The sequence below is a fragment of the Brachyhypopomus gauderio genome, chromosome 7, assembly GCF_052324685.1.
Source record: "Brachyhypopomus gauderio isolate BG-103 chromosome 7, BGAUD_0.2, whole genome shotgun sequence".
NCBI classification, from domain to species: domain Eukaryota; kingdom Metazoa; phylum Chordata; class Actinopteri; order Gymnotiformes; family Hypopomidae; genus Brachyhypopomus; species Brachyhypopomus gauderio.
This window is the reverse complement of record NC_135217.1, coordinates 350,033-372,500: the sequence shown is the minus strand read 5'-3', so window position 1 is coordinate 372,500 and position 22,468 is coordinate 350,033. Positions and strand designations below refer to the sequence as shown.

The window sequence follows — 22,468 nt, the reverse complement described above, 5'->3', positions numbered from 1 at the left end:
GAGAGGGAGAGAGGGAGAATGTGTGTGAGAGGGAGAGAAAGAGAGAGGAAGAGTATGAGAGAAAGAAAGAGGGAGAGTGTGTGAAAGAAGGAGAGAAATAGCGAGGGGGAGTGTGAGAGAAAGAAAGAGGTGTGGGTGAGAGTGGGAGAAAAAGAGAGAGGGAGAGTGAGAGAAAAAGGATATGAGAGTGTGTGAGAGAGGGAGAGAAAGAGGGAGAGTGAGAGAAAGAAAGAGAGATTGTGTGAAAGGAGAGAAATAGAGAGGGAGAGTGTGAGAGAGGGAAAGAATGAGCAAGACAGAAGATGAGACTGGGAGAAATTTTAACATACACCTTAATTAAATCAGTATTTAAGTACATCATCATCATTGCTGTGCTAAAACATTCTGTAACATTCTAAAACTGTGGTTTTCAACCTGTGGGCTTTTTTAGCAAACATCTATTATGTAAATTACTTGCAAAAACAACACATATATAGGTTACGTTTCTTAATTGGTTTGGAATTGCACAGTCACATGACTGACAAAGCGAACTAGTGGATTAGCAAGCTAGTGACATTAATTAGTCTGAGTGAAAGGTTTCTATCGTCTTCTATAAGTTTTAACCATAAGTGGTTAAAACCAGGATTTCTCACTGTGAAGTGAAGCAGCCACCTAAAGAAAAATGAAGGAATTTTTTTGTTTTTATGTTAGAGTTTATTTTATTGAGTGATTATGCAATCAAAATGCGATAGGCTACATTAACTGCTGGGCTGTATTGTTAAGATTTTAATGGTGGATGAAATGTTCATGTGGGCCATGGAACCTTTGTGTTGGGATAAGTAGTCTGCGGGTTGCAAAAGGTTGGGGACTCCTGTTGTGAAACATGGGTGTAGATTTGGGAACCTCTCCTCTAAAACATGGGTGTAGATTTGGGGACCCCTGCTCTAAAACATGGGTGCAGTTTTGGGAACCTCTCCTCTAAACCATGGGAGTATATTTGAACAGTGTCCTCCTCAAAGTTGAAATGAAACCTAGACCACTGCTATAAAATATAACCTGTCAATATTAGTTCCATGGACAGGAAAAAAACCGACTCTCCCTCCTCCACAGGGCAAAACACCATAACAGCATTCTAGTTCAAACACGACCAGGTTGTTTATGGCTTTACTACCATTTACAATAAATCCAAAAGTGTTCTTGCACTTCTATATTGCAGGTTATGGAATTTTGGATTGGGTTACAATAAAAGTAAGAATTTATGAGAGAGAAACAGAGACAGATGGAGAGAGGGGGGGGGGAGGAGAGAGAGAACAAAGAGAAGAGAAAAGAAGAGTTTTGCAGGAGCTAAGTGTGTAAGTTGGAAGTGATATATAAGAAATGTAAGATAAGGACACAGTTCACTCTAAAATGAACCGAAAGGTAACTACAAGTCCCAGATCAAATTTTCACTCAGGAGATCTGGGGGAGTTCTGGGGAAGTTATGGGGAGTTCTGGGGGAGTTCTGGGGGAGAGCTGGGAGAGTTCTGGTGGAGAGCTGGGGGAGTTCTCGGGGAGTTATGGGGAGTTCTGGGGAAGTTATGGGGAGTTCTGGGGGAGTTCTGGTGCAGTTATGGGGGAGTTATGGGGAGTTCTGGGGGAGTTCTGCATGCCTAGACTGTTCTTTTATGCCACCCAAATTTGTGCAAATCACTTGGTATAAATATGCAAGCATGTCACAGCTGGATTATAAATATTACTGTAAATGCACAATATCATAATTAACCACTATAATCTTTATTACCAGTGTCATTATCCATGGGTTGATGTCAAAACCCATTAGTCATAAGAACTATAAACACTATTCGCCGCAGTAAGAATTTCAAAACACAATGTCACAAGCACATGGGAGTGTTCTTATGGCTTCTACAGCAGTAGAGTCCAGTGGAGCGAGATCACATGAATGTTTGTTTCTGTTGAAATTTCTTGCTCCTATGTTCCTCGTTCACTTGACTGACTGACAATAAGCTGTTCTAGGAGAAGACACCACCATCCAAACCCACCTTGGGGTTTATATTCTCCCCTGGTGGAGAATTTCAACATGCTTTATATGGAAAACGTGGCCAGGTCTGTTCAATTAGGTGGTAATAGAAGAGATGACAAGCCTTGCATCTGGAAGTCTTTTTGATTTACTTATTTAGTAAAACGCAAGGAGATCTCTCATAAGGAGGTCTTTCTTCAGGAGGTCTCTGTTAAGGAGATATCTCTTAAGGAGGTCTTTCTTCAGGAGATCTTCTCTCCTGCAGTGTTCCTACATCTGAACACTGCACCAAAGTTTTTCTGCCCATCCTGCTATTTCTAATTGATGTCAGAGTGTAGCTCCAAACCCAGTCCAACAAATCCAGTCTTAATGTTCATATGTGTGAGAAGATCAGACATACTGGATTAGCATAGAATCCACTCACCTTTGGTCATTTTCATCACTTGCTGAATCTCACCTGCAGGTAGATTTTGCGGAGTCCAGGCAAGAGGTCTCCAACGCGACCGAATACCAAGCGCCCCACACCCGAGGAGGCTCCAATACACACCAGCAGAATCCACTCTTTCTTGTCTGAATCCTGGAACTGCTCCTCTACAAAACTCATCTCACGAAGGACACAGAACATAAAACTTTCTTAAACCTGGATGAGATTGTACAGATCTTGACCCAGTTCACTACACATGACCAAAACATCTAAACACCAAACAGTTTTCATACATTCCCCCTGTAATTATTGTGTCTGGAACCACTTGAGAGACACAAATGTGGGGGGGGGGGGGGGGGGGGGTACTGCTCATTCACACTTTCCCTTATTATTGAAAGGGCAGAGCAATTCAGACTTTTAGAATCATGTTAATTAGGATCATGTCAGAAATATGAAGAAACCTAGAAACCGAGATATGGGGAGTATTTATCAGAAGATCAGTTTAAACTCAAGACTGTCATCATAAGCAAGGCTGTTATTACAGACTGCACAAATACCATTCAGCAATTTTCAATGCCTCATCTAAGACAGTCTCTCAAGTCTTCTCATCCAGTTTCAGGAAGCTATCATAGCTGTCTTATTGCCAGTAAGAAGGCGTTTAATCCTCTATCCTTAATGGTGCTCAGTGGGAAAACTGCCAAGTCATATTAAGCCACAGAACAGGCTTGAATATCCTGACTGTATGTAAGACGCAACCAAGCTTGACTTCCAGTTATAGAGACTTCAATAAATATTCCAGGGAAGATAAGTTAAACGAATATTCCAGGAAACCATGTCAAAATGAATCCCTGTGGTAATGGACCGTGCGGTATAGATGGCTGTAGATAGAGAACAGACTGAAAAACATTACAATACTCCTAATTCTACTCCGATTAACCGAATAATTCCAGACCCTTTAAAAATTGCTCTTTAAATAAAAACCGAGCAATCAAATACTCACAAGGTGAACATAAGGTACAAAATAGCCCAGTACAGCAATGGCTACTCCAAATGCCCAGAGTCTGTAGCTCGGCACACAGAATATCTTGATCCCAGAAAATGTATTTTCTTCTTCTGTCAACCTCCAGTGACAGCCCGTTTCTTGTTTACTCATTTGTGCGGTGGAGTTATTGTTAGGGAGAGATGTTGTTGGATGCTCTGCTGAATGTTGTTGTGGTTTGCCATCGGTGCCTGGAGGAGGTCGTTCTTGAAGAGACAACGGGTCACTACACTGTTGTTGTGGATCGTTGTCATTGCCACGGCGATGTTGCGCACCGCCGCCACAGCCAAGCTGATTCTCATTGCAGTGTTGGTTACTACTGTCCATTCGTTCGCCGTTACACTGCACATTTCCGTGGCGTTCAGGGCTCGGCGGTGGACGGAAGGCGACCCCTAGCAATGCAGCTTGCGTAAGGAGGAGCACGCTCAAGATCTGGAACGTTCTCTCCAACCCTAACGGGATGAGCACCTCCTCCATCAGCACAGGCAGAGCCATGGAGAAGAGACTGCTGCCAGCCGTCACCAGCCCGTTGGCCAGGCCCAGACGTCGCTGGAAATACCGTCCCAGGATCACTAGCGTTGGCTGCAGAGAGAAGGAACAGCCGGCACCAAACAACAGCCCATAGGTGAGATACTGGAGGGCCAAAGACCTGGTGGGGGTTGGGAGAGGAGAAGAATGATGACTCAGGGACCAGGAAGAGAGGGCTCGACGCTCACATGGAGGAGTTACATATTTACAAAAATGCAAAATGATGACGTGGTACTCACTTCGCAAACGAGCTCGTCAGAAGTCCCACAAAGGCCACCAATGACCCGCCCACCGCTGTAGCCCGGCAACCGAAACGATCCGTGCACATGCTGACCAGGGGAGAGCACAAGAACACCATGCCCATGGACAGAGCTCCTATCCAGGCTAGAGAGAGGCCAGAATCAGGGGGCACACACGATGCACAGCAGGGCGATGCAGTATGTTAAAGCTGTTGTAACCTTGATTACCTTGCTGAAATATTAGCTTTTAAAAGTATACACATCTCTAGGACTATCTTGGATTCTGCAATCTGCAAAGAAAACGTTTAACCTGAACAAACTTTTTTATTATTATTATTATTAACAGCCATTGTATTTTTATACAAATTTTGCACACAATCGCTGTTAACTTTTTAAAAATTACAAATAAATTGAACAAACTTTTTTAACCAATCAAGAAACTCTTTTACAAGGAGGCGGGTTTTTCCAACTATTTTGCCCACATCTCTCATCATTTTCCATGGTAATAGTGGAGACCGGGTATGGTTGTAACATGGGGAGAGTTGTAACACCATCAGTTCCACCGATCACGGATAAGATATAGGAGTCATATGATCATTCCAGTATTTACCCAATTCCTCCCTGATCCCACATGGTGAATATCAAGGAAAACCGGGACAGGTGGCAACACTAACACACACACACACACACACACACACACACACACACACACACACACACACACACACACACTCCTAAGTAAAACAGAAAGTGGATACGAGTTATGGTCAGTCACAGAGAGAGATACATTGTTCTGGATTGTTCTTTTATTTCAATAAACCTCTTTATATTGCATATTGAATGGTGTGGCCTCTGTTTTTGCTTCTTTTGTCTAATTCGGTAGTGGGGTAGGACCTACCCGGTAGGTTGTAACAAAGTAACAAAAATGGATTTGACATCAACTCAGGAGGGCTGTGATATTTGAATTGAGGTTGGAATTTGTGCCATTTGTAGTAAACAAATGTGTACACTTTGTATAAAAGTTTGAGAACTCTAGCTCAAAAATTCAGTTAGTTACAGGTGCTGAAGCTAAACGTGTTACAACCATAACCGGTCTCCCCTAAAGGAAGAAACGTAGCCTATTGATGGAGAGCTTGAGACTGAAGAGAGAGTGTAGGCCCTTCAGGGGCTGATGACTGGTGGAAATTTTATCCAGATTTGTTAAAGCTTTGTAAACTGCAAGAAAAACTTTAAATATGTTACCAATTAGAAGACAAGCCACAAATTAGTCCCACATGTGCACCAAAACAAGTGTTTGAATATAAATGTATTTCTACTGATATTCCTTATCACGTAAAAGTCCAAAGTCTTTAATTCGCACAGTTCCAGAGAGCTGATACTTGTTTATTCGCACCGCATGATTAACCTGAGGGTCAGTGACCTTTCGCGTTATTGAGAAAACCTACTAGCAAAAACGGAGGAGAGAAAAACTGAATATGAAAGCGATTGTATTTGTATGCGCGGTAAACTTTTAACTTACCGATTTGAAACTGGGAAACAGTCTCGTTTGCTTGGTGATGAGCATTAACCAGCATCACATGCAAAATACTGAAGGAATTCTGAATCGCGAACATGGACCCATTACACCACGTTGCCGCCGCCACCACCAACCACCCAAATCCTCCCTCTGGAAAAGACGAGTTTTGACGTGTCGGGGTGTTTGATGTATTGTTTCCCATCGTCGCTATTGACCGCGGATCTATTTTCTGTGTGTCCCACTCATTCTGTCCAAAAGTTGGACCGTGAGGTTGCGGTTCGCCTCCAGTCATTTCGGTACTACGTCCTATGCGTTTTGACAGCTACACCGCAAGTGGACGCCATATATCGCCTCTCTGACTGTAAAAGCTGGAATATTTTCACAGGTTCTATACAGCGACTAACATTAGAAGTCTGGTATAGGCTACATAAGAAATGTGTCAAATTTCCAGGTAGCTATTTATATTCAAACCCGAAATGTCGGAAATGTTTTTTTTTGGTGTAATGTGCCATTTGTGGATAGAGTGCAGTCCATTCATGTAACATAGTATTTTATCAAGAAATACTGATTCATATATTTTGTATAAAACAATCGCGGTACAGCAGTATCGTTGTCTATGTACAGCAGCATATAGTATATGTAAACACATTTCACATGTGAAGAAAAATAACCACTGCATACATAGTCATATTCAGAAAACCTAACAAGTAGTATGAACATAAACGAAAGGGGCTCGAAAATGCATACGGAACTGAATAAACGAACCAATACATTCATATGTTTGTTTCATTCATTTGCTTTATCTAAACTTGTACAGGCTCTCCTCAAAAAGAAGCAACATCCAGTGAAACCTGAGGCCGCAACGTCAAACGAAATACAGAAAAAGATGTTCGCAACGCTTCGGGTATGGCAAGAACAGGCATTTGGTGAGTAACTTTTAAGAATAGTAGTACAGCTTTACGTTTTTTCTATAAAAAAAGAAATGAAAAAGAAAACACATCCATAATTGTAACACTGCTTGGTGTTGCTATGCTAACAAAGATATTTTAGTTTTAGTTTAGCTCCTACGACCACTGTAAATCAATGCGGGAATGATATTCCTGTCGAGAGTCCGTCGATGTTACTGCACGCTAAAGTCAATCGTTTCCCAGATTGAAATCTTTAAGCGCTGTAAACAGTTTGTCCGGGAGCTGAACGAGGAGTCCTGCGTGGCAGTCACTGAAACAAGGAGACGAAAACGGGATAGACGGCTTTCTGGACCTTCTCCTGGTACAGTGGGTAGAGGACATGCTTATCCTCCTTCCTATTCATCCACCTGGAGAAAGAGGGAGTGAATTGTTAAGTTAAGGAAGGAATGAATGAATGAATCTATCTGTCTGTCTGTCAGTCAAACCCCTAAATAAATAATTGCCTTGTCCTGAACTTACATTTTCCTCAACATCCATAATATGAGGAGGAAGACGAAGACTAGAACAATGACCAGCATGCCTAGCAACGCTAACCCATTCCACCATGGCTTGTCCTTGACCGTCTCTATTCCAGTTTCTGTGGAAGGGATGGGTGGAGAGGGAGAGGAGGGAGATGATGGTGATAACAGGGTCCAGAGGGATGTGGTGACAAAAAAAAAACTGTGTCATCGTGCACATGGCTAGCTGGCATGTCCTGTGGTGTACCTGGCATGTCCTGTGGTGTACCTGGCATGTCCTGTGGTGTACCTGGCATGCATGTCGCGGTGCTCCAGTCACTCCAGAAACCGTCGTCGGCACAGTAACCATTAACTTTGGATCTGACCCGGAAGCAGATCCGTCCGTCCATGTCCTCCCACAGGAAACCAGAGGTTGTCTCCTCGGTTTCATTTGTCCACTGGAATGAATAAAGTAGGTTAAAGGAACCTTGTTGAGGTAATCTGTGGTGCTGTTCTCTGAGGTTTTTAAGCCCCTCCAGCCAAAAGTAAAAGTAAACAATAACAACAACAATAACAAATCCTATCTGCAAAAAAGACCCTCCCTCTAGCCTGCACAGAATTAACACCAGTGAAATGTATTACTGTAAAAGAATAATGAATATATCAAACTTTCATGTTTTAATTCTAAATATCACTTTCACTAGAGACAGCTGTCATATCCTAGTTTCCCTGGGCAACAGCACACAGCACAACCTATCAAAGGAAAGTCATGGACGCCAGGTGATCAGCAGGGTGCATTTTGGATACTATCAACCATTTCCTGAGGATTTAATGATGCACTCGAAGAGCTAGTACTTAAACCGAAGATCAAAGTCAGCAAAAGGGAAATGTTTGGAGTAGAGGAGATTGTTCTGGAACAAATTCAAAACCAAACCAAACCAAAACAAAGGCTTGTTTCCAGGATCTCAGATACAAAGCTTGGATGATGCTATCTCTGTCAGAGAATCTGGGCCCTGAGATAAACGTAAAATGTTTCGTTGTTTATTGACTTCAGCGACGTGTGCGATAGATGTGAGTTGTGTCTGTACCTGCCACATTCTGCCGTCATTGCTCTCTCGGCTCGTTTCTAGTTCGTACTCCAGACACTGTTCTGGTATGTGGCCAGCAGGGGGCTCCCAGCGTGCCTGGACCAGGCCATCCTGAAATGCCACCTGTAGTTGAGACACTCTCGCTGGTTGTACTGGAGAGAAGGAGAGACAGAGACAGAAGAAGGCATTAGAACTTTTTACGCACTAGATGATCTACTCCTCAAGTGTCCAACCCTGGCCCCGGGAAACTCTCTTTTAAACCGTCTCTTTAGGAGTCATCGTGAGCTGAATGTGGCTGTGGAGATAAGCCAGACATAGGCCTGACAGAACCTGTATGAGTTATGCAGCAACATATGAATCTAGTGTAAGTGAGAGGGCTTGGCTCAGTTCTTCTTTTAGCAGACACGTGAGATGAATGTCACATGGCCACGGTGATGCCATCGTTTGGGTACCAGGAGGTGGCATAGGGGTTGTTACCGTGGTTTTGGACTTCCAGGGAGAAGTAGGCGGGTCTCAGTGGTCCAGCGGCGGAAGAGCCGTTCACACACACATTAAACTCGGAAAACTCCACGAGTGTGTGTGGAAGGAAGCGGCATCCCATACGGTCCTCGGGAGACACAATGTACTGGGGACATTCCTGAGGTGCTTGCATTTCCCTGTGCCTGAGAAAAAACAGAGCAGGCTTCAAATACACACACACACACACACACACACACACACACACACACACACACCAGTGTCTACCAGTGCCTATGCTAACAGTGCGAACTCACTTATACCTAGTAGTAGTATTCATTAATACACATAAACATGCATTTGAACATTTAAAGAATTATCGTATTTGGCATTAATGTATGAATTTGTGGTTATTTAGTCTGTTGGTCTTCTGATATGCTACATGCTATAGCAGGCATGAGGGTGGAGTGTTGGATGAGGGAGATCTTTACCAGTAATAGAGATAGTGCTCGGAGCTTAAGGGCATGACATTTCCTTGCTCCCAAGTGCAGTCCATGTGTTCCTTATTAAAGTAAACGCAGCGAAAATCTCTTATCCTGGAGCCGGAGATGCCTGAGAACATTCATATAACTGCATGAGTACTAACACACTGTAACATGTCCAGGAGGAACATGTCTGTCTGCGTTAGATCACAGGTCACAGCTGTTGGGTAATCTGCTGTTTAAACTGACTGTTGCCTAATAAGGTTACTGCGTATTACCCATACCAAATAAACAATGTAACAAAGCTCCCCCTCTGAACCCTGTAAAAGAAAAAAAAAACACTTGTTTCTTGTTACATTCTTGATGAAATCCTGCACGAGGAAAACAGTTATCCCGTATTACTGGGTTTGGTGGAAAAAAACTAGCTGAACACCTGTTGAGTGTGAACTTCCTCTCTAACAATGGTAAAAATATACATTTATATCTACGCACAGAATTACTGGTAAATCTCACCAGATTCCAGTAACTGGGGAGTTCTCACACTTGTTCTTTGGAAATAACCAGTCAGAAGAATTGACTGTATAATTAACTTCACCCCAAAACATCTGACCATAATGTTTTAGTCTTGCGTGTCTCAGAATGTTTATAGTCATCTCGAGCATATGACTCTTACAATGACACTTCTAAGTCCAGACCAAAACAAAATTGAGGAAAGCCAAACAGGTCAGAGTCTCATTGCATTATCATTAGTAAACTGTCAGTGGGCTCCCAGGGATGAAGGGAGTTCACAACAAATATTTAGGTGGTGCTGAGTTTCTCTTTGAGATAACTGACTGTTGTCCTTTACTCTCACGGCACATCAGACACGAAGGCCAATCAGAGGCCAGTTTTTTTTTTTGATTAGGTATGTGGAGTGGCCTTGAGCATTTTACAAGGCTTCAGCCTGACTCTGCAGTTTCCCTGAAACCCCTTCACAAGGCTGTGGTCTGATTGTGCCGATTCCCGGAAACCCCTTCTTAAGGCTCCGGTCTGATTGTGCAGATTTCCTGGAACCCCTTCACAAGGCTACGGTCTGATTGTGCAGTCTCTCTGAACCCCTACCCAAAGGGCCCAGACTGAACCCCTACCTAAAGAGCCCAGACCGTCAGTTTCCAGTTTTCTATGTGGCAACCTTTGGCTGGTTGATCCATGGTGGGAGGGCAGCCCTGCTCCTACAGTTAATTAGGATAAATTAATTAGCTAATTACTCACTAAAGCCCAGGAAACCAGGTTCTACACAGTCAAGTGCTTTAGATTAACCTCAGCAGCTTGATGACTTGTGGTCAACACATATTCAATTACAATGAAGAATTGTAAATAAAGTTGCATGTATGAATATATATGTGTGCTTTGTGTAAAGCTGCACAGCTTTATTATTTATAACACTTCCCAGATCAAAATATATCAAAATGCTTCAGACAGAAGGTTAGGGTTAGAATTAGGGTTAGTGCAGGGGGCGCGTGGCGATGCGTAGGTCACCCCTTACGCTGATGTACCTGAGTGTTTAGGTGTGTGCTCAAACTTCACTTCTTCTCCCAGGATCTCCGTTCCATTGGTGCACGCCCCCTTCAGCAGGGTGAGCATGCGCACCTGGATCGGTTTCTCCAGATCGAACTGTGCTGCATAGGAGAGCCGGAGGGTCCGTACACTCTGGAAGACACACGCGTGTGGCCGGTCATAGGAGTGCTTAAACACCACCACCCCATCCACACCCACTCTGTGATTTCAACTGTGATTCACTGTGATTCACTGAGTGTTCCATTATGGAGTCATTTCCGTTCATGGATTCATGGATTCCCGTAATACCTATGATAATTAGCATAATAAAAAGGCTGCTACATGATATTCCATGGTATTATTTGATGACAAAAAGTAAGGACTCGAGATTAGTTATAACGTAACTTTACTTACACTCGATGATGCAAAACCACTTAAGTCAAAACAAGGCTTTATACAGTAAATGGGAGGTGTGTCGTAACTACAAAACATTGTAACTCAGGACTGATGTAACCCAAGGACCTCCTGTATACATGCACACACACACACACGCACGCACACACACACACGCAAATAGATGTTCCAGCTCTGACTGATTCTTTCAGTGTTCCAGCTCTGTATGAGTCTTTTTAGTGCTCCAGCTGTGTTTTATTCTTTTGGTGTTCTACCTGTGTCTGATTCGAGCTGTAAATTATTCTTTTGGTCTTCCAGCTGTGACTGATACTTTGAGTGTTCCAGCTGTGTCTGATTTGCGCTGCCCAAGCCTAGCACACTTTTACTAAGTCAGCATTTAACTTTTTTAAGGAGAAGGCCCTTCTCAGTCATAAACATGTCGTTGTTCACAACTGAGGGTGAGACCTCCCACTGGAAGCTCTGACCATGTTTGACCCTTGGAGAGGACTGAGAGATGTGTCAACAGTCTGGTTTCCTCACACGCTCCTGTTCATCCGTGCACTGCCTGGCATTAATCATATTGTACACTTTCCTTTTTGTCCTTCGGAGCTCTTCTGGGGAACTGAAGAGCTCACAGTCACACACACACCACAAACACACACTGAGCAAGTGATTCCAGAGAACTCCGAAGCCTCCGGCATGTGCAAAGACTGGCTAAGAATAATTACACTTCTTCTGAAAGGCAGAGGGCTGTGTTTTGCTGCTCAGGGGTGGAGCATCTGTCCGGTAAGCGTGTGGGTATGTGCTATTGTGGGTATGTGCTATTGTGTGTATGTGCTCGTGTGGGTATGTGCTTGTATGGGTATGTGCTATAGTGGGTATGTGCTCGTGTGGGTATGTGCTTGTATGGGTATGTGCTATTGTGGATATGTGCTCGTGTGGGTATGTGCTTGTGAGAGTATGTGCTATTGTGGGTATGTGCTCAAGTGGGTATGTGCTCCAGTGGGTATGTGCTCTAGTGGATATGTGCTTGTGTGGGTATGTGGTCATGTGTGTAGGTGCTTGTGTGGGTATGTGCTCGTGTGGGTATGTGGGCATGTGGTCATGTGGGTATGTCCAGGGCAACTCAGACCTTGTGGTGGGCAGAGTCAAACTCAGACCTGATAGTGGGGCGGAGTCAGACTCAGTGGTGGGCGGAGTCAGAGAGGGCTTCTCTCATTGAATGCTGTGGCAGCCATAACTAGCATGAATTTGGGTAAGCAGTAATTCCCCATTACAGGTGACAGGAAGTTTGTATATGCAAATGGAACAGAGAAATGGAATAGGCTATGCAAACAAAAACAGAGAATATTGCTGTCTGTTGACACTTCAAAAGAAACACCCAAAGTTAAGGCCCTGAAGGGCCTGGTGTTGTTATAAAACACTGTCCCATTCACCTACTTTAGAGCCTACACTAGAACAACAGGTCAATGCCATCACACATTTCTCTATTTGTCAGCTGCACTGACATGTAATCTTCAGCATTTACAGAATGGTTTACATGCCTTAGGCAGTGCGGTCTGCATCCTCACGTACCTCACGAAAGTAGCAGTTACCACTGAAACGTAGGTACCTGGCATGCACTCTGGACAACCTGCAGCAGTCAGATGGCATGTGTGTGTGTGTGTGTGTGTGTGTGTGTGTGTGTGTGTGTGTGTGTGTGTGTGTGTGTGTGTGTGTGTGTGTGTGACACATAGGCACGCACCTTCCATCTACCTGCGTACGTGTCATAGAAGCGGAGCTGGTAGCGTACAGTGCAGTCTGTGAGGTTCTGAATGCTGCTGGGTTGACTCCATTCGATGGTCATGTGTCCTAGGTGACCCGAGTCAGTGACCTTTATGTTTGCTGGGGGGTCTGCTGAAAGAGAGAAGAGCAGGTATCTACAAGCTGCATTATTCTAATGTAAATCACACACACACACACACACACACACACACACACACACACACACACACACACACACGTGCTATTAAACAGTAATAAGATCCTGTTGCACCATAGTGGTATTTCAGGAGAAACCCCAACACCTCTGAATCATCCTATCAGCTTCTACATGAGCTTTTCTAATCATGAAATCTCATACTCTTACTATCAGAAGAATCTTTCAGAAAACACACACTTAAAGAAACCAACCAGCATTGCGTTAATATAAAATTTCCAGTTGTTTCAGCCTCTGTGTAACATGTTACTACGGTCGTACTCGATTCAGATTTATGCGCCTGATCCAATCCAATATTTGACATGGAATATTTGAAAACATGCTGACAGATTTGATAATACAACGCCTGACAGCCAATCAGAAGGCAGATTCACAAGGCATCACCCAGGAGGAGAGCTCACCTGCCACGCGGCCGGCTACAGTCGAGTGTGATGTGTCGCGTTGAGTGTTCGTCGGGAAAACCAAAACAATCAAACACATCCATAGCAACGCTCCGGTCATCCTCGACCTGTCCTCCACGTGGCTTTTGTAATCCTGGACACGGAAGATGAGTCAGTCTGTTATTCCAGGCCAATCCAGTAACACATAATACACACTACACATGAGATTACTCAACGCTTGATCAACAGTACCAGTTTGTCTAAAGTTCTATTTACCTTGAGTATTTTAGTTTGAAATCTGTGCTCACTGTACCTAATATCAGTTCTCTCTCTCTCTCTCTCTCTCTCTCTCTCTCTCTCTCTCTCTCTCTCTCTCTCTCACACACACACACACACACTCACCCTCACAGCAAGAGAACCCAGAACCACAAACAATGCAGTAAGACTTGGCCGGTATGCACACTGACAGTATGCCCAGGCATGTGTGTGGAACGGGTCCTATTTCAGAATGTAGGGTAGGTGATGATTGTGCAGAAGGTGTAGACGAGGAGGTCCTTTAGAAAGGCACAAAACCACCTACAACTCCCAGAGAAAACCAGAGATACAATGATGAAATTGTCCCTCTTTCTAAAGGCAGCAGGTCTTTTGACTGTGTCACTGTGGTCAGTCCCAAAAGAATCTACATACTGAGACCTCTAGCATGACAGAAGAGAAACAGAGCTAGGAAGAAGAAGAGCATCCCTAAATGTTCTTTAAAACAAGGAAAAAGAAGGGAAGAAGGAACACACTAAAGCACAGAAAAGAAAAACTAGAAAAAACGTATAAAAGAAGAAGCAAAAGCATGTGAAGTCTAAGGTCATGAACTGCAGTGTAAGAATGAGTTAGAGTTCATCCTGAGAACTACTTACTTCAGTGTTCAAGACTGGAGGTCTCCAGAGATGCTCCCAATGTGTACACCACAATGCTCTGCTCTGATCCTCTGGCTGAAGACTCCTACCAGCAAGCGGGTTTTGTTCGGTTATATGAAACAGCTCCCCCTACGGGTATGAATCATACACTGCAATGCTTTTAGCCTTTTGTTGTGGGTTTGGGTGGCAATGATGATTTTCTACTAAATATCATTTTCTTAAGGATTTCTGGAGAACAATCAAACAAGTACACAAAACTACTAGACAGACTGACAAACAAAAAAAATAAAAAATATGTTCTTAAAGGTTTCAGCTATTGGCTGAAATCAATTATAGTTCCAGCTGCACAACTCTAAATAGTGAATAATAGAGATTATGCAATAAGAGGCAAGGAGTTGCCCATGTAGTCATAATCAAGGATGGGACACTTTCTATTCATTTTAACTCTTGGCCAAGTGAAAAGTTTATTATGTAATAGAAGTTCTGAGGAACCAAGTTATAAATGTGTCTTGAGTCAGTGCTTCCTAGATGAAAACACTCAAAACTCCAGCAAAAAAGGGCTTATTGTGTTTTGGTGTGTAATACTTTGTATGATTTGACCTTAAAATAATTTCTGTTGTATCACAACCACATAATTCATTCTCTGTGGTCCTTCTTAGAATGCTGCAGTTATATAGGAAGCCTGGAGTAGTTCAGTGGGCCCGTGCGGCGGATCCCAGACCTGCTGTACTTCGGTGGGCCCGTGCAGCTGATCCCAGACCTGCTGTACTTCGGTGGGCCCGTGCAGCTGATCCCAGACCTGCTGTAGTTCGGTGGGCCCGTGCGGCGGATCCCAGACCTGCTGTACTTCGGTGGGCCCGTGCAGCTGATCCCAGACCTGCTGTACTTCGGTGGGCCCGTGCAGCTGATCCCAGACCTGCTGTAGTTCGGTGGGCCCGTGCGGCTGATCCCAGACCTGCTGTAGTTCGGTGGGCCCGTGCAGCTGATCCCAGACCTGCTGTAGTTAGGTGGGCCCATGCAGCTGATCCCAGACCTGCTGTAGTTAGGTGGGCCCATGCAGCTGATCCCAGACCTGCTGTAGTTAGGTGGGCCCATGCAGCTGATCCCAGACCTGCTGATCATTTCCTGCCCTTTGTTCTTCTTGTAACCTTTCTGGCTCCATTGGCCTTTTTTTCAGCGAACCAACACAGAACGGTTCCGCAGAACTTTGGGTGTTTTGACACAAACAAGGAACGGATGCCAAACTGCGCATTAACCCTGAGCCATACCAGGCGTGTGAAGGAAAGAGAGAAAGAAGAAAAAGGGGCGTGAAGGAAAAGACTGTGGCTGAAGTGGCGGAGTTGGAATGTCCAGTGTGTGGCAGCCTCTCCACGCCATGCAGGCCAGCGGGCAGGGGTGTGTGGGGTCAGGGGTGTGTGAGAGCTGGGGTGTGTGGGGTCAGGGGTGTGTGAGGTCAGGGGTGTGTGAGAGCTGGGGTGTGTGGGGTCAGGGGTGTGTGAGGTCAGGGGTGTGTGAGGGTAGTGGTGTGTGGGGTCTGTGGTGTGTTAGGGTAGTGGTGTGTGGGGTCAGGGGTGTGAGGGTAGTGGTGTGTGGGGTAAGGGATGTGTCAGGGTAGTGGTGTGTGGGGTCAGGGGTGTGAGGGTAGTGGTGTGTGGGGTCAGTGGTGTCCCAGGATCAGCAGTGTGTGGAATCAGACATTTCTTCAGCAATAAACGAGCAGGCAGATTTCACTGGAAAAAGTGGTTTTATTGGGATTTTCATTTGAACATTTCAAACATTTCACCTTTTTGATTGTTTCCTTTTAAAGAAATGCTCTAATACTTTTTTACAGAGTTTATGTACAGGACTGGTGAACCAATCACTGAGAATCTAAGCATGCCATCAAGATCTTGTTTCTTACAAAACAATTATCTACACACACACACACACACACGCGCGCACACACACACGCGCACACACATCCTGCATTTCCCACCCATCTGTGGGTACTAACACTTTATACAGCATAATACATAAAGCATAGAAACATTTAAAAAATGACCAGTATAAAGAAATTAAAACAAAAGGTCAGAATGCATTGCACTTGCTGAGGCTCAAAAATATTTTTACAATTGTGTTCAACATTTTTGCTGTACTGTGTGTGTGTGTGTGTCTGTCTATATGCAAGTCCAAACTCATGAGCGACAGTTTTGTTTGCTAGCACCGCACACAAACTGCTTTTGAAAAAGTTTGAAAGCAAACCACAGTGCTATATGGCTGTAGATACAGCCTGAGACGGTCTATGTGGACAAGCACTGAGGGGAACTCAGCAGTATAGCTGGGTGTCTCTGGGCAAACATTTGTTTACTTGTTTACTGGTACAGAAGTGCATCTATCCAGTGGTATATCGAAGCAGCGTCCCTCGGCACAGCACATCTGGGTGCTCAAAGTGTTGTAATGAAACAGGGCAGAGTTGCTGAACATCTCCCATTCACCTCAGCTTCAGCCCTGAGCCAGAGTCTTGAGAACTACGGCATGGGGGTGTTTGGACAGGAGATGCTGACGTCCCTTGAGACGTACGTGCAGGACACAGATGAACACTGGGTTGCTTTGAATGTGAAGCAGGCACCGGTTCATTATCTTAGCACGTTTGTCTTTGCCGTATTCTCCAAAACCTACAGGTTGTGGTGCAAAGATACGCCCCTGCAAAGACACGCCCCTTAAAAAGACACGCCTCTCCAAGTTACAAAATTAAAAATTAGCTCCAAGTTTCAAAATTTGCGAGATGGAAAACGGCATGACGTCACAGAACAAAGCGACCGTGTGGCGTTACGGCACGTGAGGCTAAGACCCACGCGAGAACACGACGTGACAGCACACGTGACCGCCGCACATGAAAGGAAGCATCAGCGAGGACGTGTCCAGAATAAATGTATATTTATTTTAGGTTTAAATATCTGAGAGTGTGTCTGAAATGTGCGTCTGCTCAGGGACCCACAAATTCTCATTCCTGTAACTGCTTATATATAAAAACATGTATCAACAAGGTGTTGCCCATGTTAGGATTTGCAAGACTGGACAGAGCCTTCATTTAGACACGCAGCACTGTGGCAATTTTATCTGTCATAAGGGCAAAACGTAAACATAAAAGGACCTTTGATGGTTAAACACAAACCCGATGTGTCATTGGAAAACGACCACACACAAGTGTTCGCGGCAGAAATGACTGAAATACTGACACACAGCTGAGATCTCACATCGCGGCCTCAGACTGTGCCGGCATTGCAACCACAAGTCGCAGTGTTTACACGTATCCCCAGAGAAGGTGATGCGGTGCTCACGCCAAAAGCCCCTCACAGAGAGGAAGACAAAAGCCATTAGACTAAAGCCCCTCCCAGGGAGGACTAAAGTCAGAACACTAAAGTTTCATCTAATTCTGAACAAAACAGCAAGACTTTTTTTATGATAGCTGACAAAAGCGGGATAGTACACTGGGTTTGTGGAAAGCCCAATGGAAATGTACTGCATAAACACACAAAGAAAAAAAAAGAAAAAAGAAATACAACAAGCTAAAAGAAAGAAATAAATAGGCAATAAATACAGAAATAATTTACGTGACCATTCAGTTTACCATTATGAGTCAGAAAATGTTGACAGTTTTACATCACTTGTTCAAATCTTTACAGTGTTAGACAGAATCATACAAATCCAGTAAAATACGATGAAATGCAAAACAAAACTCATTAAGATGATGAAAATAATATGCAAAGATATTAAGAAAAGAATATAAAAATAACCCTTGCAATCAAGGGAGAGCTTCAGAGAAACAGTAAATGTCATTAAAATACTAATGTGGCCAGTTCATTTCCCTCATCAAAGAGAATTTACAAGACTACAGTTCATTCTAAAATGATACTGATATCACCTTAGAAACAGTCCAGTGAAAATGTATCATAATGAATCTGCTTGCCTTTAATCTGGTGTTATGGTGAAAATGTCCATCTGAGTGTGTGTGTGTGTGTGTGTGTGTGTATGTGTGTGTGTGTGAGAGAGAGAGAGAGATAGAGAGTGTTTATTAGAGCTGCACTATATGTTCTTTATTGATGTGATCTGACTTGCATTATTGGCCTTTGAAATACTAATTTTGTACTGTAACAACTCTGGGTATTTAGAAAAACCACAACACTCCAATAAATGCAAGTTGGTTCCACTCTCTCGACTAGTGTGCTTTTAGCACTAGGCATTTAGCAGTTGTAAAATGTAACAACATACTGTAACCACAGTGTTGCATTTTGAACCATACCATGTTTTCCTAGGGTGTGTGTGTGTGTGTTTGTGTGTGTGTGTAAGAGAGAGAGAGAGAGAGAGAGAGAGAGAGAGAGAGAGAGAGAGAGAGAGAGAGAGAGAGAGAGAGAGAGAGAGAGAGAGAGAGAGAGAGAGAGAGAGAGAGAGAGAGAGAGAGAGAGACCTTTCATCACACAGATCAAGATGATCTGAATTTCTGGTTCCAGGTAGAGGGTTTCCTGGCCAGTGTGTTGACACAATACAAAAGGGGCTCTGTGTGGAGCCAAAAAGAAAAACAATTCTTTTAAAAGCAAACAAACTAACGGTGATCCGCCCTTCTGGTTGCTCCGTGTGTATTGCTACGCAGCTCACTGCCGTGTTGAAAACAACAAAAGTCAAAAGGCGCTTCCCTTCATAGTTGCCATAGCAAAGTCTTCCTGCACCAAGGAAGCCAAGGCAACACGTCAGTCGCAATCCATCGCCATGGTGAATCCAGTCCTCTGACGTGAAGGATTTGCCTCAAGAAGAAAAGTACATCTCCCGTTCTTCTTAACAAATGTACATGCAACTCGTATGTGTGTGTGTGTGTGTGTGTGTGTGCCACAGTCAGGTGGGGTAAATAGAAAAGGCATATTTGCTTCATTGGCTTCATGCAGGAGAAGGACATTCCACCTTCTAAAATAAACTCTGCCCACTTTCCCAAATCAGCCAATCAGCTGCCAGATTTCCTCCTATCCTCACCCGTAAGGGCTCACCAGTCTAGTAGGACACACTGAGAGTAGGAATAATGATGACAAGAGAGAGAGACAGAGAGAGAGAGAGAGAGCTGTAAAATGCTCCTCTCCTTTTCTTTCTGAAATTAGAATAAAGAGAGGAAGAGTGTGTGTGTAGCATGTACAGGGTGCTAACGGGGCTGGAAGGTACCAGACCTCTCCGTCATGGTCACTAGGATGTATGGGACAATCAGTCTGCGTGGAGAAGGGTTTTAGGCTCTCCTGGGTTCAAGAGGTCGGGTTAAAGGTTATCTGGGAGTAGTCCAAAAATAATCAGGAGGTAAGGCAGGACAGAAGAGGCAGAGGACGCGTCCGCTGCTCCTGTCCTCGCGGGTGTGTCCTGTCCTCGCGGGTGTGTCCTGTCCTCGCGGGTGTGTCCTGTGTTTGTGTCGTTTTACAGCCGCAGTGCTACATGGTGGACAGTTGGGGCGGTTTGGACAGGTCCAGCAAGGCTTGGACGGTGATGCCCACTTTCACCAGCCCACGCTCCTCCAGAATGTGATGAGGCAAACACAACTTGTCCTAGAGAAACACACACACACACACACACACACACACACACACACACACACACACACACACACACACACACACACACACACACACACACACACACACACACACAGAGATGTAGGTAATGTACAAAGACATGTGCAGACACACATGCAGGGGCACCCATACAAACAGATGCAGGCATACATACCATTCACACACACACACACACACACACAGACACACACACACACACACACACTCACACACAGACAGACACACACACACACACTCACACACAGACAGACACACACCCACACACACCCACACCCACACAGACAGACACACACCCACCCACACACACACACACACACACACAGACAGACACACACACACACACACACACACAGACACACACACACAGACACACACACACAGACACACACCCACACACACACAGACAGACACACACCCACACACACACACACACCCACACACAGAATTCAATACCCTTCTGTCTTGCTCTTACATCCGAGCATTCCCTCAAGGCTGTTTTTAATGACATAACGCTGAACTCTGAGCCAGTGCCAAGACTCGTAGGCAGCAGAAACAATGAAGCCTTCTCCACGTGCCCAACGTCTTGTTCACAGATGAGCTTTTGGGGAATCACTTCACAAAGTGTGATGATGACTCCACAATGGTATTTTCTCTGAACACACCACTATATAATCCAGCTACTCACCACTTGGGAATGTATTTATTCCATGAACTTTGTCACAACCTGATTCCCTCACAACATGCTTAAGGCCGAACACGATTGGCTTCAGCCATCGCCAAGGAAGAAGCGGGGCATGTCTACACTTCTGTTGTGCCCTAGAACCCTAGTTCATCAGAATTACATAGAGGGCACACTTCTGTCGTGCCCTAGAACCCTAGTTTTTTCAGAGTCACATGGAGGGCACACTTCTGTCTCAGCCAGATGATCCTAAAATCTCACACCCAACTTCCCTTTCTTCAGTACCTCATTTGGAGCTACCACTGCAGGGACGTTAACACGTGATGCTTTTCTGGATTAAATAAAATCATTAAGAACAAGATAACCCACAGGGCAGGGATGATAAGACAGGAGTCTATGCACAGGAGTCTCAGCATAGGGAGACTTTTACCCTACGACTTTTTTGGTTGGCAAAATCCCAAAGAAAGAATTTCTAATAAACACTCACTATAGCCATTAATTAATTGGCCAGTTATTTTCTGCATCGGCTTGTTGAAGTCGTAGAAAAGCCAAATATGTACAAGACTGAGTGAAAAGGTCAAAGTTCATGCCCACCTGTGGCACTCCAAGCTTCTTACATGCATCCAGAAAATTCTCAACATTCCGTCTGCATTTGGCCATGCTCAGCTTTGGCTGTGGAAGAAAGCACGCACACACACACACACACACACACACACACACACACACACACACACACACACACACACACACACACACACACACACACACAAAATTGGTTCAAGCCAGCAAAGCTGCGTTTTGACTGTGTGATTGTAATCAAAATAATTTGAAATTTGAATAATTTGAATTTAGTTGAAGCAATTTTATGTTCTTTACGAGATTACACATTTCCAAGCAATCTTTGTTGACACCCAATGGTCATATATTTAATGAAAATTTTTTTTTATCACATATAAAACCTAAAACACAATATGTCATATTAAAAAGTCAAAATATAAAACTTAAAATAAGTAATGTAGAGTATTTTTAAAGCACAGTATGGTATTGTATGGTGATGAAGGCAGACAGACAGGTGGTGGGTAAAAGCCTGAATGTGGCGGGTCTTACTACGGCAGGAGAGGGCACGTGAATGCTGGCTACAGATCGAGGTCGAATGTGATTGGCCAGATGACAGAGAACCACACCATCCATTAATGCAGCGCCCACATCATCCGGCAACAGAACCTTCAACCTGGACTCTAGGTTCTGTACAAGTACACACACACACACACACACACACACACACACACACACACACACACACACACACACACACACTTTTCAGTTTACTGGAATCATTACAGCAACATCTGTTCCCATAAAAATAAAACAAACAGTTTAACATTCATGTTTTTCAATCAGGTTTAAATCCAGTGACTGTCCATTGACTGCACATGTGAAAAATTGGTAATTAGATCCATAATGCACTTGAAATTCTGTTGCATGAGTATAAATTTTCACATGTAGCTATGTTAACTTCTGCTTGCCGTCTACTACATTTTCTTTTATTTGAGCTCAAAGTAATGTTTCAAAGTTCCTAAAAGCCCAAACCGATGGGGCTGTAGTCTAAATTCCACTGCCCTGACACATTACTGCAGAGGGAGGTGTTTGTTATTCTACATGTTGCTAATGAGATTTGCTTTGTGAAGTATTAAAACAGTGCTGACGCCTTTATGCGATCCTGGCTTCATGGATTTTCATTCATTAAATTCATTCATACATTAAATACTGGCCTTTTTTAACCAAAATGATTTATAGTTGGATCACAGGAATATTGTGATTCCTCAAACCACCTGC

At 44.0% G+C, this 22,468-nt stretch overlaps 3 protein-coding genes across 12 annotated transcripts in view; all 3 read right to left on the bottom strand.

The window, feature by feature from the left end:
* The window catches only part of LOC143518335 (monocarboxylate transporter 8-like), a 7,463-nt gene extending 1,519 nt beyond the window's left edge, over positions 1-5,944 (bottom strand). The window contains exons 1-4 of the mRNA XM_077010771.1: positions 5,746-5,944; positions 4,227-4,371; positions 3,421-4,108; positions 2,454-2,600 (exon numbers count right to left, since the gene is read on the bottom strand). Coding sequence (XP_076866886.1) covers positions 2,454-2,600; positions 3,421-4,108; positions 4,227-4,371; positions 5,746-5,944 — 1,179 coding nt within the window. The remainder of the gene's footprint in view (positions 1-2,453; positions 2,601-3,420; positions 4,109-4,226; positions 4,372-5,745) is intronic.
* A 398-nt stretch (positions 5,945-6,342) lies between these two features.
* On the bottom strand, positions 6,343-14,459 carry il13ra2 (interleukin 13 receptor, alpha 2). 7 transcript variants are annotated; one of them, XM_077010819.1, is made up of 11 exons: positions 14,369-14,458; positions 13,863-14,036; positions 13,482-13,614; positions 12,847-12,995; positions 10,709-10,862; positions 9,183-9,303; positions 8,713-8,897; positions 8,236-8,387; positions 7,437-7,605; positions 7,170-7,287; positions 6,344-7,057 (listed from the first exon to the last, which is right to left on the bottom strand). In XM_077010819.1, the coding sequence occupies exons 3-11, from the start codon at positions 13,579-13,581 to the stop codon at positions 6,958-6,960; spliced, it is 1,248 nt and encodes a 415-aa protein (XP_076866934.1). In that variant the 5' UTR covers positions 13,582-13,614; positions 13,863-14,036; positions 14,369-14,458; the 3' UTR covers positions 6,344-6,957. The 7 variants fall into 7 exon arrangements, with proteins under 7 accessions (XP_076866936.1, XP_076866937.1, XP_076866934.1 ...); XM_077010815.1 differs by having other exon boundaries at positions 6,356-7,057; positions 12,847-12,998; positions 14,369-14,457; XM_077010817.1 differs by having other exon boundaries at positions 6,356-7,057; positions 12,847-12,998; positions 13,863-14,042; positions 14,369-14,454.
* A 1,634-nt stretch (positions 14,460-16,093) lies between these two features.
* LOC143518373 (leucine-rich repeat and calponin homology domain-containing protein 2-like) overlaps positions 16,094-22,468 on the bottom strand; it is a 63,088-nt gene continuing 56,713 nt past the window's right edge. For all 4 annotated transcript variants that reach the window (XM_077010811.1, XM_077010814.1, XM_077010813.1 and 1 more), the window contains 3 exons: positions 21,740-21,877; positions 21,227-21,304; positions 16,094-19,926 (listed from right to left, as the gene is read on the bottom strand). In XM_077010811.1, the coding sequence (XP_076866926.1) occupies positions 19,813-19,926; positions 21,227-21,304; positions 21,740-21,877 (330 nt within the window). In that variant the 3' untranslated portion in view covers positions 16,094-19,812. The remainder of the gene's footprint in view (positions 19,927-21,226; positions 21,305-21,739; positions 21,878-22,468) is intronic.

Bases quoted from the DNA above. Each gene is read 5' to 3' on its own strand.
- il13ra2 (XM_077010818.1), bottom strand. From the start codon at position 13,581: ATGACCGGAGCGTTGCTATGGATGTGTTTGATTGTTTTGGTTTTCCCG. The intron at 7,606-8,235 runs GTACAGACACAA...TATTCATTCCAG, and splicing joins ATGACGGCAGAATGTGGCAG to TGGACAAATGAAACCGAGGA. The intron at 7,288-7,436 runs GTACACCACAGG...TCCCTTCCACAG, and splicing joins TACACCACAGGACATGCCAG to AAACTGGAATAGAGACGGTC.